We start from the raw sequence: 20,088 nt of genomic DNA, 5'->3' as shown, positions 1-20,088 counted from the left end.
TTACTTTAATTTATTTTCTTTTCTTAATACGGCCGACTTATCCTTCGTACTCGATCGCAGTCTTCAAGTATCTGCTATTTAAACCAACACACAGACAGAATTTAAGGCAGTGCGGTAAAGAGGCGGACGGAAGAGGAGGAAAGCCAGTGGAACGAGTGAAACAAGAACGAGTGGAACTATGCGTGAGTCATGATCGAGGATTCACGAAAGCCTTCTTTACTTTGAGTGCGTGGAAACCGATCTATCGGTATACGATATAATATTATACATACTATACATAAGATAAAGTGTAAAGGAGGATGATACTTTTATGACTCACAGCTCTTAAAGACATATTTCATTTTTCATTAATTAAAAAAAAATTGAAACATGTTTACTACACATATAATTAATTTAAAAAGAAAATTAATCTGACAAGTTTTATCTGTGATGTAATATATAAATTTAAAATTCTCTAAAACACCAACTGACATTCACTGTTTAAATAATTTTTACACTTTATCATAAATTTTAATTATCAACTTCACTTTTTTATGATTATAATCACTTCATTAATTCAGTTACTTGAACTTTTTAAAATTATTCTCAGTAACATTAACAGATAAGTGTTACATATAAATGATACAAAAGTCTTGAAAAGAATAACTAAGTATAGTAGAATAGTAGTTCTCCTAGTTACAGTTACAAGACAGACACACGCGGCTTTACTGGTACGTTATGTAGCGCTTAGAAAGTCTCTAACCTCTAGTTCGTGTACAATCGGTTCTTAAAACTCGCTCGAGCGCCCACGCTTCCTTTTGGATAAAAATGAAAGTTTGAGACATCGTTGTCGAGCAAAAGACGGAAAACAGCTTTATATTGTCTCAATGTTTGCTAAGAGTTTACAAGTGTTATCAGAGATGTCTTTACAACTAATCACAATTAGACCGCCGCTTACACAGAACAGACTTTTCGCTCAACACTCAACTGTTTAGTTATGGAGAATTTCGTGGAACACTGTCTTGTCTTGTTGATTTTCCTCGGAAAATTTTCCAAGACAATACGACGGAAATTATTAAGTTAAAAAACAATTGTATTTAATTAACATTGTTGTCATACGTTTAATGAAAAAACACTCGATAGGAACGATGAATTGAATTGCAGACTGATTACCGCCATTACTTTTGCATAGCTTGTTTCTTCCGCTTCCGTTTGACATGCAGTTATGCAATCAACAAGTTTCATAGTAACAACGCAGTTCGCAGTCAACGTTAAAATATATATTACGTATATTATACGTCTTTTCATTCATTTCTTTGACACTTTTATCTTTCTATACCCTTCTCTATTTGGATTACATTATTTAGTCTAAAAAATTAATGCATTTATTTAGCAACGCGCGTTTGACTCAATTTTAAATCTATAAAAATTTAATAGCTACATATTACATTAAATTAAATGTAAAGTGTAAAGGATTATTGTCTTGACAATTCAGAGACTCGTTACTAACTACCGTCAGGTGGCGGCAGTGAGTGCCATTAATCGGTATAGTCACTGACCAACAAAAGCTACGCTACTATCAACGAGATACGGCCTCCGTATAAATTGTTCTTGTTCAAATCAACTTGGGAGAAGACATCACGTGAGTGTATCTTAAAATACACACTTACAACGCCCACTATACAATACAGGTAACTGTGATGACACAAACTTATATGTGGCTACCTCACACATATTATTATTTAAATTTAAATACTTCTTCGTATGCTCAAAACACCTGACATTTCTTATATATTAAAAGTAAATAACAATGTCTGCATTAAAAAAAAAAAAAAAAAAAAACCCCGAATCTTGTTTTGTTTATCTTATGTATCTTAAAATTATTTTATTTTATACTTTTTAGATATTCTATTTAAGAAGAATGAATCACTTTTATACAGGTAAAAAAATAAGTAAGTCAACAAAAAACCGTTAAAGGTGGTACTACATTATTACTGGACTGCATCTAAGCTAGTTCAAGCAGATAACTACGCCCAGACCAGACAGTTTATGAAACATCATAGAAAGATACGTAGATAGGTAGAAAAACTTTGACTAAACCTACTTTATCCACCAATCACATGTAATTCAAAGGTAAATTCATCATAAATACTTTTCAATGTCATAATAAAAAAAAAAAATTATGGTCGAGTCACCAGTTTCCATATAGAGAGAGAAATTATACACACACATATATATATATATATATATAGTTGTATTTTCAAAATTAAAATAACTTGAATTTGTAAAAGTATTAAAAAAAAAAAAAAAAATTGATAGTCTCTTAACATTTCCCAGCATTTGTAATTAATTATTATTTTTTATCTGTGCTTTTGCATTACTTGTTTTTTATTTTTGTAATAATCCATAAATAAATTGAAATGAAAATTAAATACATCGTAAATATCAATATGTATTTTGCTGCGGAAATTTCCATCTGTCTGTTAATGCTAACCAGGAAGATAGCAAACTACGTATTATGACCTCAAAATATTGATAATCATGAGCTTTTAACAATGCATGGGATTTTGTATGAATTATAGGTAGGCTTAAATGTGAGTTAATTTTAGATTTCATAAAACTAAAATAGATGCGGTAAAACAATACTTAAAACTGTTTGAGAATCAGGTTAGCTTGAATGATCAAATTTTAATTCGTTGTTGCATTACTATTGTTGTAATTATGATTTCCGTTATTAAAAATCAACGTTAAATTCAAAAAATTATTATTTCCTATTCTAGTATATATAAAAAAAAAAATTTACATTTTTATAAGAACGATGAAAGTATCCTCATGTGAAATGTGAAAATAACTTTAATGAAAATATTTTAATTTAAGTTTAGAAATTAATAATAACAATAACAATAATCTCTTAAGTGCGTTTGTTATTAAAAAATATGCAATTTGATATTTATAATTTTCTTTTTTTAACAAAATATCTATATTTAATAATGATTGTTTTATTGATTTTTTTTTTTTTTTTTCCCCCAACTATTGACTTGATTAGTCTTGAAACTTTCTAATGTCGTTTCAATATAATTTAAAAGATATCATTTTCAATTGTATTGAAACAGAAAATCAATAAATTCGAAATCGACAAATAGAAATGAATTTTTTTCGACATTTTTTTTTTTATAATAACTTACAAACAATAATGAAAGAAATTAATCTGTCAAGATGATTTTAAGGTGACGTGAAATACAAATGATAAATTTAGATAAAAAAATGTTTTTTTTTTTTTTTTTTTTTTAATTTAACGTTGACAGAATCTCTCAATTAAATAAAAACGATCTAATTTTACCTCTTGACATATCTGTATTGATTAAACGATTAAATTTGAACTATACATTGGAATGTAAGTTTTTATAGGTGCTAAAATTAATATAAATGCCCCCTTTTAACAGTAATAAAAGTGTTATTACAGAGATGGTATAACAAACTAACTTAAATACAATTGACTCAAGATTTTATAGTGGCTGGATCATGTAATTAAATGACTTTATTTTACATTGTAAAGTTAAAAATTTTTTGTTTGATAAAACAATTTTAAATTGCAGTTGTATTTAATTTATTATTTTAGATATTCCTTATCAAACTTTTTATAGCTGTCTAAAAGGTTATTCTTTATCTAATTCAACAATTATCAAAAACTAAAGTTTTACTAATTTAATTAAATTACAGTAAGGTACTAGACACTTGTAATAAAGTAATATTGTATATGTTATTTATAATACATTACCGGTCATTTTAAAATTTTCCTAATTTGCACGGCAATTATTTATGATGATTCATGTGAAGAAATAAAAATTCTTCTAAATAGAAAAAATATCCGGAATTTTTATGAGTAATTTTAATTGTGTTAATAATTATAGAGTATAAGATTATTGTTAATATACCATGTTTGACCAAGAACAGTTTTAAATTTTTCATTTGCCGTATGTGCGACGAAAAAACGTTTTATTTATTTATTCAAGTGTGAGAAAAATAAATAAATATCGTTACTACTTGAAAGAATAATACTTTACTTATCAAAAAAAGAGAATTCTTTAAAATTATTTTAAGGTGCGTAAAATAATGTATTAATTATTCAATTTAGATTTTGTTTGTAAAATTTAAATAAATTTCAAACTTTTACATTAATAAACACGCAAGCTTGATGATAGTAATTTGTATAGACGAACTTTTTTTTTTTTTTTTTTTTTTTTTTTTTTTTCCCATTTAAAACAGTACTTTTTAGTTGTCCTTGTAATTGTTATTGTTGAAAACAAGACTTCATTCATGCCTTTGTACAAATATATATGAATATAAATTTAATAAATAAATTCTTATCTACTATAAGGTTGATAAATGCATCATTCATTAGTCGAGACACCTAAAAGTGCTAATTAAAATTCAAGGACACTATAATCATCAGAAGTGATGATGTTTAAAAAATTAATTTTTATCTACATTATAAATTTTATTTTCTGCGCGCTGGTTATTTTCAGAATAAATAATTTAAAAATATTGAATTTTAAACAGATTAAATTTGCTCATTTAAAATAACTTCTTACTTATGTATACAAGTTTAGGCTGGCTTATCGTTTCTTATGTAATACATCATGTAAAACGGTTTACAGGTTTCTGTAATTTTCTTACACTAATCGAATTAACTCAATTATAATTGTTACTGAATAAGAATTATAACTTATAATCAATAAAAAAAAAAATTAATTTGATAGATACAAAAAAACTGATAATAACCTTGAAAGTAACTAAAGATTCCTTTGTATCTATTTGATTCTGAAAGATTCAGTTGGAATGCGGGGTGTCAAGTCATGCTGTTATATTGTGACTCAGAGTGAGTTGTTTTTGCATAGTAATTATTAATGACATTCGTTGGAATAAAACTCATGTATATTTGAAAAACAATCTTATTGCAAAATTAATGGAAATAAATAAATAAATATAAGTATTGAAATGAAATATAATCGATACTTTTGAGGTATATTTACTACTACATTATACACCTGCAGGATTTAAAAAAAAAAAAAAAAAAAAAAAAAAAATAGCAAATCATTAACCACAAGAACAGCAACCTGTTTGTTGCTACTTTCGCTTCTTTATTTATTTTCTTTGTTTTATTGTTTGCTATCTAAGGCGCGTTCATATTATACTGTTGAAACTAGTAGTGGAGTGAAAGGAAGTTAATGTAGAAAAGCTAGAGATTATTTTACCAATAATATTTAGTAATAAAATAAAGTTGTTTATTAAAAATATATTTCTAATTTATGAAAGAATAGAAAAATATATAATATATTGATTTTTCACATCTTATTAGATTTTTTTTCAAACTATGGTTAGTAATATAACTTAATTCTTAAAATTAACTTACGAGTCATCAAATTCAATGGGGCATTAAATTGAATGCTCTATAAAACAATGATCAAATAATTCAGGTAATAAAAACACTCATTAGCTATTATTTGTAACATACTCCAAAATAATTAACTACCTTCATTAATTTAAACTTTGTATTTTCATCTAAATAAATGTGAAATACAACGTCTTTCTTTGATAAAATGTTACAGCGCTATTATAACTAGCTCATCAGAATAATTATTAGATACACATTTGAATTGATACCATTCTATGTACCAAACTTTGCGTTTGTATCTTCTAATTGTTCATTCTATTGATTATAAACTTTGCTGTTCAGGTATGAAAATAATTCTGTTAATGTTAATCAAAAGAATTGTTAATTTAAATGTTTAAACGTATAACTATAAACTATACATCTTCTTGTCAATGAATAATTTTATAGCTAGATTGTGAGAACAAATAATTCTATTCACTCATCAGACAAAAAAAAAAAAGTTTTTGCTAATGTAAGTTCCAATTGGTGAACTACGTCATTGTTTCAATCTAGTCTCCATACAAGGTAAAATAGTGCGCCAACAAAGCTCAAAACAAAATAATAAAAGTTGTTCAGATTTTAAAATATTGTTTTCTTCAATTAGAACTGACCTTTAAGTCTTACTCATTGAAAAATTTATTAAAGAGAATATAATACAAAATAAAAAATATATTTTTTTTTTTTTTTTTTTTTTTAAGTATACAACAGTTATTATTATTATTATTATTATTATTATTATTATTATTATTATTATTATTATTATTATTATTATTATTATTATTATTATTACAGCTCATACATAAAAATTTTATCATTCATACTCGACACTAACTTAATTAGAGGTGTAATTTATCTGCTATTTCTGACAAAAACCATTACGTAAAGATACAATTAAATTAAAAGTAGTTTCAAAAATAATCAATTAGTTCTATAAGTTATGTGTATAAAACTATACCAATAATAATAATAATTAAAAAAAAAAAAATGAACGGGACAAGAATGGTATTCAGTGAACGTAACACCTACTGCTGATGAATCATCAATCTAGTAAACTTGAAAGACATGATTGTATTCGGACAAAGATTACCCATCTGAAATTGAATTTAAATTTAAATTTTGTCCTTACCTTCAATTTAGACCGGGTTCTTGAATATCGTTTGCTTCCACCCGTACTTGTCCGGTTACCAGTCTCTCGATATTGAGATGAGGGTGCAGGTGGTGGCGGTTGAGATTTTCTTTGGACAGATCCATCATTTGAATTAACGTTATTTTTAATTATTGCTGTTCCTTTTGAATTTGTAACTGGAGTAACATTTGATATTGCTGGTATAATTGGAGTAATTGGTTTTGTTGTTACACCATTCGTAGTAGTACCATTCGCTGTTATTGAAGCAGAATAAACAGAAGGAGTATCTCGATGGCTTTTAGTTCGACGCAATAATCTTCGAACTGTATTTTTTACAGTTGCAGCAATATGAGTTCCTCCACCACCACCACCCCCACCACCGCCACCATTTGATCGTTCATTGTGATTGATACTTTCATTTGGTTTATAATCTATTTTTTTCAATAGATTGTTTGTTGGGGCTACCCTATGCCCACTCGATTCCATCATATGGATCATTAGTGATACATTTCACAACAATCAGTTTATTTGTTTTAACAAACTTTAATTAAATTTTTATTCAACTGATGAACACTATTCAACATAATTATTCAAAGATAACATTAATTACACAACATCACATTTTCTTGGCCAATAAATAAATAAACAAATAAATCACTTTTTTTATATTAATTTAATTATTTATTAAATATATAGTGCGAGGATAAAAAGTTAGGTGATTTAATTAATTTTGTTTTTAAAAAACCCAAATATTTACTTTTCATTTTGTTTCATTTATTAATAAAAAATATATCGAAGAAAGCTATGGTATTATTTTACAATTGTATAATAATTAAGTTGATATACAATGTGTGACTATCAGAGAACAATTCAGTTATATTTATGTAATCACTACTCGTAGTATAGTATGAAGATCGAAGTTATACTTTTGCAAATGATGTTGCGTTGATGCCTCAATGCGTTTTCGTGTCAATTTAACTCTCAATATATAATAACAAGATATGAATAGTAAAACTTTTATACAGTTGTAGTTGATAGTTATAAAATGATTCTTACATCATAAATTATATTAAGCAAAGATACAATTGACAATTTTAAAACAATAACAAAGTAATTACAGGTATATATTTTTAAATTATCAATTGTGTGTAATTATTGATTTTACGGGTAATTTAATTTACGATAACTTTAAAGAGAAAAAAAAAAAAAAAAAAATATTCTCATGAGACAATTATTATTTTTATAACACACGCAAGTTTTAAATAATTTACCAATAAACGTTCGAAAATAACTATTATTTTAAAAAGGAATAAAAAATTATTAAATTTTCCATAATAGATAATGTAATATAACACAATAGACTAATGATAGTTTGTTTGGCATGCAGTTCAGTAACAAGACAAGTACATTAAATTGATATGACTTATACACTACACCTACAACTTTTAAAGTCAACTTGTTAATTAAATATTTCACGATCAACACATCATTCTAATTAACTCAAGTTATAATTATAATATTTTTAATGGAAGAAAAAAGTCAATGTACGAACTTTGACATAAAATTATCTTTAACTTTGAATCATATTTATTTTGACAACTGATGAAACACTTGTCGATAATTGAATAATATAAATATAATAAATAACAATACAGTATACACTAAAGTATAATAGAAGTCTTATATCATGATTGAAAAAAAAAATTTTATCAAGCATTGGGGCGTATTCTTAACGTTAATGTCATTAACGTAATTAAGTTAGTAAATACTTGGTTGTGGCAGATTTATGATTCTGCACGGAAACTTTTCTTAGTTTAGCTTAGAGTTGTTCTCTTGTCACACAAAAATTCATAAATTGACACATTTTTTTTTTTTTTTAACCGCAAATAATTTTACAATCAAAATAAACATTCAAACAAAACAAAATGAAATTTTTTATTTTAATAAGCATTTTGGAATTTGTATATATATTTATAAAGAAAACAATTTTTTTTTTTTTTTTTTAAATAGAAAAGCTTTATAATTGAATATCAATCGCAACGTTGATTTTAAGTACGTGAAAGTATCTTCGTTTATACAATCAAAAAGTCCAGCTGGGGCGCACAAATGACCACGAGGGAATATTAAATTATTTTTCTCTTTCTTTCCTCGCACTATTATTACGTACCATTATTATTATTTTTATTATTATTATTATTATTATTATTATTATTATTATTATTATTATTATGATTTTTATTGTTAATTCTAATATCACTTTACACTTAGTAATTAATCACTTGAAATTAAAGTACACCAAAATAATTGATATTGAAAGAATAACAATAATAAACTATAAAACAAAAATAAAAATAAAAAGTGGAGTTTTAGAGTTAAAAAATAGATATTTAATTGGAGTAAAAAGGCTAAGAATAAAGATATGTAAAATGTAAAATGTAAAACACACACACACACACACACACACACACACACACAATACCGGGACATAAGTAGCGATAGCCAGCAGTAAGCTTTGTTGCTGGATCTTTGGTTGGCTTGATACGTAACTCGTGTCCGTACCGGGGGGCCTGTGTGCGTCACACTACGCTTCTATATTTCTTCAATACAGTATACTATCCTCTGTTATCCCCCACGTCTATTCTCTCCCACTCTTTTAATGTTACAATATCTTTTTCTCTTTCTAACTCTCTACTCTGTTGAGCTCAAAACCTTCGACCGCCTTTACTTTTGAGCTTGACTGTTTTATTATGCCTCTGCCTCTATACTCGTATTATCGTATTATCGTTGTATCGTTGTATCGTTGTATCGTACCAACAGATATACTTGCTGCAGTTATTGTGTCTTGTGTCTTGTATGTGTACGCATCATATTATTATTATTTTTCCTCTTTTTCTTCATGTCTCTCTACTCTACTATACTTGACATATTCTCTACTCCATTCTATCTATTGTTCGTAATATGATGCATCGCCGAATAGAGTACGGACCACTGGAGCTTACGTTGGATAGATTATGTTTTATGTTATAATATATTATATTAGTTTTCGTAGTCAATTGAATAGAAAATTAAAACGGCATAACCACGCCTAGATTCATTTTGTTGTGCAACCAATGTTCTTACGGCAATATACAAAACCTTATGCTTATTTGCTGTCCTAAGTCAAGACTATAAAAGTAGGGATTAACGTAATAGGCTATGCAAGTCATTAACAATTTATTATAAGGGCGGACAATTTTGAAATCGACGGAATAATTAAATATTATCGAATAACTTATCAATTGTCTTGGATTTAAATATTATTTAATACTATTTATTTTTCTACAATAATTAAAAATTCAGAATTTTATTTTATCGACTTAAAATATTGTACTTATGAGCTAAGTGTGACAATATTTATTGTCATCAACTCGAAATACAAAAATTTTAAATCCGTTTTTGTAACTAAAATTTAATTGATAAATCAAACATTATTAATAGATTCGGTGGAGCTTTAAGAGAATATTAAATAATTTTATAATGACTATAACATAGATTAGTTGAGGAATTTTTCCTTCAAGAGGTAATAAACTTACGTCAGGTTATCACCATATGATGTCTACTACTACTCTATGTTCTTGTTTATATTAGAAAAAAAATTCGTAGCAATTAGTGCAAGAGTAATTAAATAGGCGGTGATTGATAAAAATATTGATTTTATATTTAAATTTAACGGGAGTGTTGTAAAGACAGCAAAATAGGACGTTTTATTAATATTCAATTTATTAACTAAAGAAAAAAAAATTTCAAGGGTGTTTACTGGACTTGGTACTCCATATTTCAATAAACAATTAGGTCGATTACTCTATGATTATTAAATTTATAAAAAAAATCTATAATAATTTAATAACTTATTGAGTTTTTTAATTTTAAAATAATGAATTTGCTCAAAAATCCGTTTTTTTAATAGAATAATTTTGAAATTGGTTCAATTAATAAATCAAAGCACTATCTCAAATCTTTAGCTACTTAAAAAATAAGAAAAAAAATTTTTTGTTTTTTTTTTTTCCCATGTTCCGTAGTATTTCATTTTATGTATTTTCTTATATATCATAAATATTTGAGCGAATGTTTTTATTATCCACATTGAATGTAAATATTACAAAATAAATTATTGTCATCTATATTTATTTTGACAACCACTTAATTGATGAAGATATAATGGTAATTGTTTAAAGCTATTAATAACAACAAGCATCATTATCCAAAAAAAAAAAAAAAAAAAAAAAAAAAAAAACTTTGTGTTTAATGATCCGCCTATAACAGACAAAAAAATTTTTTTTTTTTTTTTTTTTTTTTTTTTAAATTTCATTGTAACAACGATATCCATTTAATTTGTTTGAATTCAACTACTTAAAAGTTATAATACAAGAAACTTTAGTTTTTGATAAAGTTTAAATTGAATTATTGTTCAGAATAACTTTTATGCTTTATAGATAAATTTAATCTTTATTTTAAATCAAGGCTTCTAGAAATTCTTTAAAAATTTTCCTATGATAATTAATGATAAACGATAACATAAAAATGTTACTTTAGAAGTTGAGTTAATGCTTACAAAGTTTAATAGTTTTAACACATGTAATTTATGTCATTGAATAAATTAATAACATGGAAAATATTTTTCACAAGACTAATTTATCATTTTATCTGACAAATATGAGTTATCCAAAGTTTTTAAAATTAAAAAAATTTTTTTTTAAACTCTGTGTATTTTCATAAATTTTTTAATTTTAAGATTTAATAAATTATTTTCAGTAAAAGCTATTGCAATTTTCTTCGTCAATGTAATTATTAGATTAAGCGGGTATTACATTAAAGTATAGAAGTCGAGCAGTTCACTTAAAACAACAGAGAAGTACGACGAAATTCCGTTACTTAAGCACCATGTGACATACTTTTAATCCATTATGGTCTCAGTTGTTTAAACTCTTAGCAGCAACGGAAATGTACCGCTCAAGAATTCTCCAGAGAATTATTTGCGAATTTTCCAACGCATAACTATATTAGAGGAGCATTGACTAGATGAATATTCAATTTGTTAATTATATTTTAAATAGAAAATTGGTACACTCTCAGCAACTTATATTTTACTGAACCTAACTTGTCGAACAGTAAGAATAATTTTAAGCTTTCAAGACCATCTTAACAATTAAAATTTTTTTTACCTCAATTATCTTTGTCCTAATAAATATTTGTAAGATATTACTATTAGCTTGATGCATCAATTAATTTTATAATCAATAGTGCAATTTGTCGGACGTCTGAAGGTCTTCTATTCTTGTTTGTTTAATATCGATTTTCTATAGTAATTTAAACTTAGATATTATAAATAAATAAAATCGTTGTCTTTACAATCTAATTACGTTTTTTCATAGAGAAATTGCTTTACAATTGTCCTTTCAAAGTCCTCTTTAATGGTTAAAGGTTTGTCAAATACTCTATTCGAGTGTACTTTATCTGTCATCTAGTGATATTTTTTTTTTTTTTTTTTACAAACCACAAAATGATTTTGAATGAGTTTAAATCACTAGGAAAATTTCAGATCGTACTACTAAAGTTTCAAATTAGTGTAAATAAAACAACACAACGTCATAATTATTATGTACAAAGACAAATAAGACTAACTAATAAGCAAAAAAAAAAATAAAATACAAACATAAATGGCAAGTGTCAAAGCGCAGAGTTTCACGTATGGAGTTGAAATTGAGCTCAACGAACAATTATTAAGAGCGACCGTCTTGTTATTGAAATACTTGAATCACAAATAGCTGACAACAATAGAGACAATTTTTTTTTTTTTTTTTTTTTTTTTTTAAATAGTCGATTGGCAGATATATTCGTTTTACTGATGGTTAATCAGTTTTAAAAAAAAAGTTGTCATAAAAATACATGAAATTATTAAATACTAATATTTCACTTCTGATAATTAATAGTAATGCTAGGAAATTAGTACCACTTCCATTGATATTTTTTATGATTAAGCAGAAGCTTCAAAATGATGTATCCACCAACAAATATTTCGATAAAAATTATTGTGTTGTAAATGAAATCTTTTTTTAAGACAAGACTATACTAGTACAAATATATATATTTTTTTTTTTTACCAGGACAAAAATTAATTTTTAATGAAAAATTTAAAAAATTACCTTAGGATTTGTGACGCGGTCAGCGGGCACAGATTCTGGAACAGTTTGCAATGTGCTCCGCATGGTATTGTACATTATAGGCCAGCCAGGATTACTGCCTCAAACCCTCCAACCCTTTAATGCTACAGTTTCTGCCTTTACGCCTGTAAAAGAAAAGAAAAGAAAAAATAATGTTATACTGAACAAAAAAATAAAAAGCAGAAAAATTTTTTAAATATAACATATAACATAATATAATACAGTAGAAACATTAATTTAAAATTGGTGAAAGCAAATGGTCATTTCAACAGATTAACGTATTACTGTAGCTATTATTCACCGTGGAAAGCGTATGGTAAAGTATTACAAATTATCTTTATTATCTTTATTGTTTACTAAAAAAAACAAACGTAATAAAGTAAAGAATATAAATACTTAAAAAATAAACTCTGTATCTATGAGAACAATGGAAACAGTTAGCATCATATTGGTTTATGTTTAAAATTTTTAAGTTCATCTTATTATTTGTTTTAAAGCTCAAGTAGTAATATTTTTTTAATTGAGTAACCACTTAAGAGCGTTTATTATGACGAATATTGTCGATTGAAATGCGCTACTTGACATGACGTTGATGATGTTGATTCAGGGCAGACCTCAAGCGAAGGAGGTCAGCTTCCTTCCGCGTTAGTTGAGTATTGTAATACAAAGCAATAAAAGCTCCCTACATCATTATAAAGTTAATACTGTGTTGAGAAAAAAATTTTTTCAAATCTTTAAACTTTTAAAATATTTTATTCATATAAATATTGTATTTCAAATATTTTTTTAAATTTTAGAAATAAACATTTGGGTCTTTATTTTGTCAGTGTCTGGAGTAATAAAGCAATTTTAGATTTAAAATTAATGATCTGATTTTTAAAGCGATTGTCACGATAATTTAAAAAAATTTATTTTTTGTTGATAAAAAAAACTTGAATATTTATATCCTATACATGTAATTGTATAAATTATCACTATTTTATCTAAGCTATGATTAACATTAAAGCTTTTTTTTAACATGCACTTAGTATTCTAGTAGAAACGCGAATGGAGAACTAATTAGTCCCAATCTGACCTTTAGAGTTTACACAAATCTACAGCCTCACAAGCATCAATTTTAAATGTACATGCTATATTATTATCGTGTAAACTGACCGGGTTTTACTATGGTGCACTAAACTTAATAAAGTTTATATTTTTTACTTAATTAAATACCATGTATAATAATAAATATCAGTAGGTTTCCGTTATTGAATTATATTAATATATTATTATTATACATCCGCTGTATGAATAAGTATGGTAAAATTTAAGTTTCAACAAAAGTAAAAATTTTCGAGAAATTATTCACATAATGACAGTATTTTGATCAAAAGATATTTCCTGACCGGATGTTAAATAATAAATAAAAACAACGTATATGGGGAAAAAAATTGAGGAAATTGACCGCGGGGGGGGGGGAATTTTTTTTCGTTTCAAAGAATAAATGTCGTCTACTACTCTAAGTCGGTGAACTCGCAATTAGTCTGATGATTGGACGATAGAGTGGGCGTTATTCTACAAGTATTTGCTCGTTTGGCCCAAAAAGAGAGAAAGGCCTTGCTGCCAAATCGGTTACACTCAGTTCAAATATTTCTCAGCTCTGTAATCTCTGTAGATTAATTTTATATTTTCTTGATATTTAAAATACTCACACATACTCTCTGTTTGTATTTAAATGTGAGTTATAATTAAATAATTTCTCTTTAAAAAATAAATAAATAAATATTATATATCATTAAAGGGAAAATCATGAGTTTGAAAAGCGAAAAAAAAAATAAAATAAAATAAAACTAGTCAATATAAAAACGAAAATCCAGGGAAGCCGTTCGATCGAAGATGATATCTCTTAATTCCGAATAAAGGTGTACACTAAAAAACGAGGACGTCAAAAGAAAGCGATGTTGACCTTGGAAAAAGGAAAAAAAAATTAAATATATAAATAAGAAAAATATAAGTAAAATAGCAAGAGAAGAAGCGGCTTTTAATATCAGTAAGTCTTACAATATCACGTGAAAGTGAAGGGACTCGAAGTAAACTCGTTCACCATTGATTCGACCTCGCAGAGTCAACTGCAGTACTTACTGCTCTCTCTCTCTCTCTCTCTCTCTCTCGAGGTCGGTAATTTTAAAAAATCAAATGAACCCAGGGATAAAATTTAGATTAAAAAAAAAAATAAATAAATAAATAAATAAATAAATAAAAAAAAAAAAAATAATAATTTGTTTTGTTATAATTATAAATTTTAGGTAAAATTGTTACCGAAATAAGATATCTTTTAACATTTTAAGAGACATTTGGGGCTCCTCCTACATAACTCTTATTAAACTATTTTCTCATCCTTGTATATTTTTATACTCACCACTCACGTGTGATTTGAGTAGACACACTTATGTAGGCAAATAGTTGCATACATTTAAATTGCAGTACGGTTATCTAAAGTAAAAGTCATAAACGGTGGTGACAACGGTAGTATAACCAGCGCGGGTGATAAGTTTCATTTAGACTGACACATGCACCTAGCTAAAAACGTGCTAGCGACCGATTTATTTTTTACTCTAACTGACAATAAAAGATAAAAATATATATTTGTATATTTATATACTATACGATGATATATATTTACATAAATAACTAAAAATTAATAATACACAATAATAATAATAATAATAATAATAATAATAATAATAATAATAATAATAATAATAATAATAATAATAATAATAATGATAAAATTACACGAATTTAGAGTATTAGACACTATCAGACTTAACAAACAGACATGAGTATTCGTCAGTAACCTAGAAAGTAGGCAGCCATTCAGGATTACGGGACTCTGTATGTTTGTCCATGATATTCCAAACCATCAAATCATAAAATAATTCACCCGCGTATTTTATTATTTTATAATCCTTGGAACTAACAATATATTATTTTAATCACTTAATTTTAGCTTATTAATATCACCACAGTTTTTATTTAAACAATATTTCATATTTAAAACGATAAAACGATGTAATTATTATAAAATAATATACAAAATACAAAAGAAGCCACGGAAGGGAATTCTCGAAACTGTAGATACAGTTGACACAAGACACGTTCTTCACTCGCGATCGAACGGTCGCCTCATCCCTTCATCACAATTAATGTTTTATGCTTTGTATTACGATATAAACAATAAAACTTATAATATCTAAGTCAGTTTAAGCACTTATGTAAAACTCTAAATATTTACCCATTTGTGACAGATTTCACGATCGAAATGTACCACACATTAACAAACGTCCCCCACCTATTACCACATGCAGACATTACAAATTTTCATTTTTCAAGATGGCTGCCACCACCAGAGCTTGACCGTCAGACGAAACGACGAAACGATTGAAACGATGCGGCTGGAATTATAAGTTATGGCGCTGGTGTACTTCCTACTTACCTTTTCCCTTTTTTTCTTCTCAATTTTTCATACTAGCTGTAACGTGCTGCCATAACATTTTTATAAATACTTAAGTCTACTCAATTTGTTATTAAAAACCATTTATTTATTTTTATTAAAACTTAGTGATAAAAACTACATTATAATAATACCAATTGTTAGAAATTACAATTTGTAAATGTTATATCCGATCAGATATGATAGGTGTCGTTGTCGAATCATTACGCGGCAAATTTCGACTACTTAATTTAATTTATAATTAATTTTGCTATCTTTATAGAAATACTCAAAATAAATTCCTGTTATGATTTTCCATTATTTTGATAATTTTTATGACATGCAAAAGATTTTTCATGTCAATTTATTTACAAATTTAAAATTTTTATTTTATTATTAAATTTTTGAGTAAAACCAAGCGTAACAAGTTTTTTAATCTTTGAAAAAATAATTTTATTGGCTTTATTCAATTGAAATAATAGTAGCTGGAATTTTCAATACTTTTATTATATTAAACTGCATAAAAAAATCATTTAGAGAGCTTGAAATTATTATAAAAACTACATAAAAATTTTTTCAGTAAAAACGATTTAATCTTAGGGAAAATATTTTTGAAGTAGTTCTTCATAAATTTCTTTGTCTGACTCTAAAAATAGACAAAAAATAACCCGGTCAATCTGCAAAAAAAGTAGACAAAAATATTGAGTAACTTATAATGTAATAAAAATTTATGTTAATTATAGTAAAAAAAAATTTTAATAACTTACATCGTTTATATTATCTTGTAAATATTTTTTAACTGTTTCAATTGCAACTTTAGCTGCTGGTTTTTGAGGATAATTGTAAACTCCGGTTGATATACATGGAAAAGCAATTGTTTTAATACTATTTTCCTTGGCAATACGGATACTATTTACATAACATTCCTTTAATTTTTCTGGTTTTTCTCCCTGTGGTCCAACGGTATGAATAACATCTAATAATAAAATGTTATGTAATTAATTTTTAAATAATTGAATAAATATTACCTATTTAGTTTTGAGTATAAACTAACATTTTGCCGGCAATTTATAACCACCTGTTATTTTTGCTTCACCAACAGCACATTCATTTAGTATCGCACATTCTTTTTTAAGAATTGGCCCCGCAGCACGATGAATAGCCCCATCAACTATTGAGATAACGTTTTAACATGTATTTAGTTCAAATTCACTATTAATAATTATTAAATTGTTAGTAAAAATGATAAATTAATTAATGAAAATATTTGCTACCTCCACTACCACCAAGTAAACTTGAATTTGCAGCATTAACGATAGCATCTATTTCTAGACTCGTGATATCGCCTTGCCACATTGAAATTTTATTAGCTAATTCCCCTGAACTCTTTTCCGCTTCTTTTGTATCAATTGGTTTTATTAACTCTTTATTTTTTTGCCAATATTGTGGCCATGTCATAACTTGATCTAAAGTTATTATAACACCTTTGTAAAATTTTTTTTTCTCATCTGAGCTCATCTTCAGGAATTTTTCTAGAAAAAATTTTTTCTTTAGTTTGTTAAATATTTAAAAAATATAATAAAACCATATGTATTTATTCATAATTGTATGTTTTTTTTTTTTTTTTTTTTTTTTTTTTTTTTTTTTTTCCTTTCTCTTTTTCAAATGACATCGTTGACAAATTTTTGAAAACTCTTCCTAGTTTAGCCGGCAAATTTTTTATGGTTATCTATTTGAAAATCAATGTCAATTAAATATCTAATTTTTTTTTTTGAGTGAAAAAAAAATCTTACATTTAATTTCAACATTGATTTGTAATTAAAGTCAAGCATATACCATGTTTTAGTTAATTTCAATTATCTAGCAACTTACTTTTTTTGTATAAATAGTAATTCAATTATTTTTCGACTTTTTTCAGATTATCATTGCTGTAACCTCGAAAATTATAATAATGCGCAAAGAACATATGATGATGATAATGATGATGATGATAAGAAAATGAATTTCCCCTCTCAATCTAAATAAATTCGCCATCTGGTGATGAAATTATAATACTAAGTGTTAGAGGAATTTATTAAATTTTTATTGATAAGAAAGTAGCGATTGAATTAATAAATCATTTGTAATGATAATAATATGTTATAATCAAAAGAATCACATTAAATTTTCAATGTGTTTTACAGTATAGTTATTTAATATGTTTAAGATCGTTTTCCCAGTGCTTTTTGCGTCAATTCAGTTTTCTTTTGGGATGCTAACTCTTTTTGCTTTTTTTCATCTTCCCTTCGTTTTGCGGCATCTTCTCTTTGTTGTTTAATTATGGCTAAACGTGCTAAATCAGCCCGTGCTTCATCGGTTTTACCTGCAGCATGAAGCTTTTGATAATTTGCATATGCCCGCTGTTTTTCTATTTGTTCCCTAATGAATGAACAAAAAAAAATTCAGATGAAAATAATTAATATAAAAATATTACAATTGTAAAAAGAAACATAAATTAAGAGCAGAAAAAAAAAAAAAAAAAAAATAAATAAATAAAATAAAAAAAAGTTGAATATAATATTTATCTATGTTTACCTCTCTCTTCGTGAGAGTTCAGGCTTTGTAGATTCACCTAGTGTCTCGTTTAGTTTTGATAATTTTTTGGTTTTCTTTTGTACCCTATTTGGATTTTCCACTTCAATTAAATTTTCCACTCCTTTAGCTTTTCCCTAAAATAGAGATATATAAATAAAATATTACAAAAAAAAGTTTCATCAATAAAATCATTATTCTTACCTCGTTCTCTGAATCACCATCGGATTCACTGTCACTGTCATCGGATGAAGCATCAGGATTTTTCGATGTAGCGCTGCTAGCTTTAGGATCCTCGTCTTCATCACTAGATTCATCACTGTGCTCTTTGTTTTGCTATAAAAAGTAAAAATGATCAATTGAAAATTGTTTTGTTTACCATCACCAAGATACTTGGAAACTTAGTACTTTAAGAAATATTATTTCTCCAAGTCGTTTCGTTGCTTATTGGTTAACCTATAAAATACTGACTCTCCACTTTTTCGTGCCTCGTCCTGACGCCGTTGCTCTTCCAATTCTTCAGGATTAGTGAAATGACGATTACGTCCTTTATGGTTTACAAATTTTCCTAAAAAGTAACGTTAAATAAATGTTAAAAAATAAAACAAACAATTAATAAAAACTTAAAAAATTTTAGTTGATAAAAATCATTTTTTTCAACACGATTTTAATTGAGAATAAAAATAATAATAATAATAATAATAATAATAATAATAATAATAATAATAATAATAAAATTACCTCGTGGCATTTTTCAATTTTTTATTTCAATTAAAAAATTATAATTGGAGGAATGGTTTGCGGTAAAATATGGAAAAATATTGACGTTAATTAATTAATCGGCAAGATACAAAAATGTGAATTGTTGAGAATATACTGAAATCGAGAAGTTGGCACAAGTTACATCTAGTTAGATTATTTGGGTGGGGAGAAAAATTTGCTTGCCGTTTTGGTCCTATGAGTTGGTAAACAGGGTTAATTCGAGTATTATTATTAGCAAAGTAGTTATTTATTTTTTCAAATAAGAAATTAATAAAAAAAAAAAAACCAGAGATAAACAAATAAAATGTGTTATTTGTATTTATAATTTTCATCCATCAATAATCAACTCATGTGATCAATCGTTATAATTTTTTTTTTTTTAATAAAATAAAATCTTTAAATCAAAACAAGACGTACTTTTTTAAAGTCTAGAGTGAGCCACTATGATTTTTATGATTCAAAGAATTACAAGGTGAAATTAAAGTACTTTTATATTAAAATTTCTATTATTGATAACTAATTTAATCGTTATATCTAGCTC

General features: G+C 26.2%; 3 protein-coding genes and 1 long non-coding RNA gene across 10 annotated transcripts in view; 1 reads left to right on the top strand and 3 right to left on the bottom strand.

Annotated features, from left to right (window-relative positions):
- LOC141524966 (serine/threonine-protein kinase MARK2) overlaps positions 1-16,144 on the bottom strand; it is a 34,272-nt gene extending 18,128 nt beyond the window's left edge. The window contains exons 1-3 of one of the 7 annotated variants that reach the window (XM_074239171.1): positions 9,019-9,099; positions 8,707-8,871; positions 6,540-7,112 (exon numbers count right to left, since the gene is read on the bottom strand). In XM_074239171.1, the coding sequence (XP_074095272.1) occupies positions 6,540-7,037 (498 nt within the window). In that variant the 5' untranslated portion in view covers positions 7,038-7,112; positions 8,707-8,871; positions 9,019-9,099. Of the gene's footprint in view, positions 1-6,539; positions 7,113-8,706; positions 8,872-9,018; positions 9,143-12,721; positions 12,865-15,140; positions 15,297-15,517; positions 15,535-15,579 lie in introns of those variants that run through there. The other 6 variants (XM_074239177.1, XM_074239175.1, XM_074239174.1 and 3 more) reach the window with 6 other exon arrangements.
- On the top strand, positions 421-6,533 carry LOC141524967 (uncharacterized). The gene is made up of 3 exons (XR_012478773.1): positions 421-1,670; positions 1,883-5,456; positions 5,589-6,533. It is a non-coding gene; the product is annotated as an uncharacterized LOC141524967 (long non-coding RNA).
- A 556-nt stretch (positions 16,145-16,700) lies between the features above and the next one.
- Positions 16,701-17,771, bottom strand: LOC141524803 (macro domain-containing protein PG1779). The gene is made up of 4 exons (XM_074238887.1): positions 17,489-17,771; positions 17,269-17,385; positions 16,982-17,190; positions 16,701-16,891 (listed from the first exon to the last, which is right to left on the bottom strand). The coding sequence occupies exons 1-4, from the start codon at positions 17,730-17,732 to the stop codon at positions 16,811-16,813; spliced, it is 651 nt and encodes a 216-aa protein (XP_074094988.1). The 5' UTR covers positions 17,733-17,771; the 3' UTR covers positions 16,701-16,810.
- Positions 17,772-18,275: 504 nt separating this feature from the next.
- LOC141524805 (uncharacterized) lies at positions 18,276-19,680 on the bottom strand. Its single transcript, XM_074238889.1, has 5 exons — positions 19,527-19,680; positions 19,253-19,353; positions 18,990-19,121; positions 18,789-18,922; positions 18,276-18,632 (listed from the first exon to the last, which is right to left on the bottom strand). Exons 1-5 carry the CDS (start codon positions 19,534-19,536, stop codon positions 18,416-18,418), a joined length of 594 nt encoding a protein of 197 aa, XP_074094990.1. The 5' UTR covers positions 19,537-19,680; the 3' UTR covers positions 18,276-18,415.
- Positions 19,681-20,088: the final 408 nt, after the last annotated feature.

The sequence above is a fragment of the Cotesia typhae genome, unplaced genomic scaffold (genome assembly GCF_013202065.1).
Source record: "Cotesia typhae breed Kobodo isofemale line unplaced genomic scaffold, CoteBio_Ctyphae contig_23, whole genome shotgun sequence".
Lineage (NCBI taxonomy): Eukaryota > Metazoa > Arthropoda > Insecta > Hymenoptera > Braconidae > Cotesia > Cotesia typhae.
The sequence above is the reverse complement of the archived record's forward strand: the minus strand, read 5'-3'. Positions and strand labels throughout refer to the sequence as shown.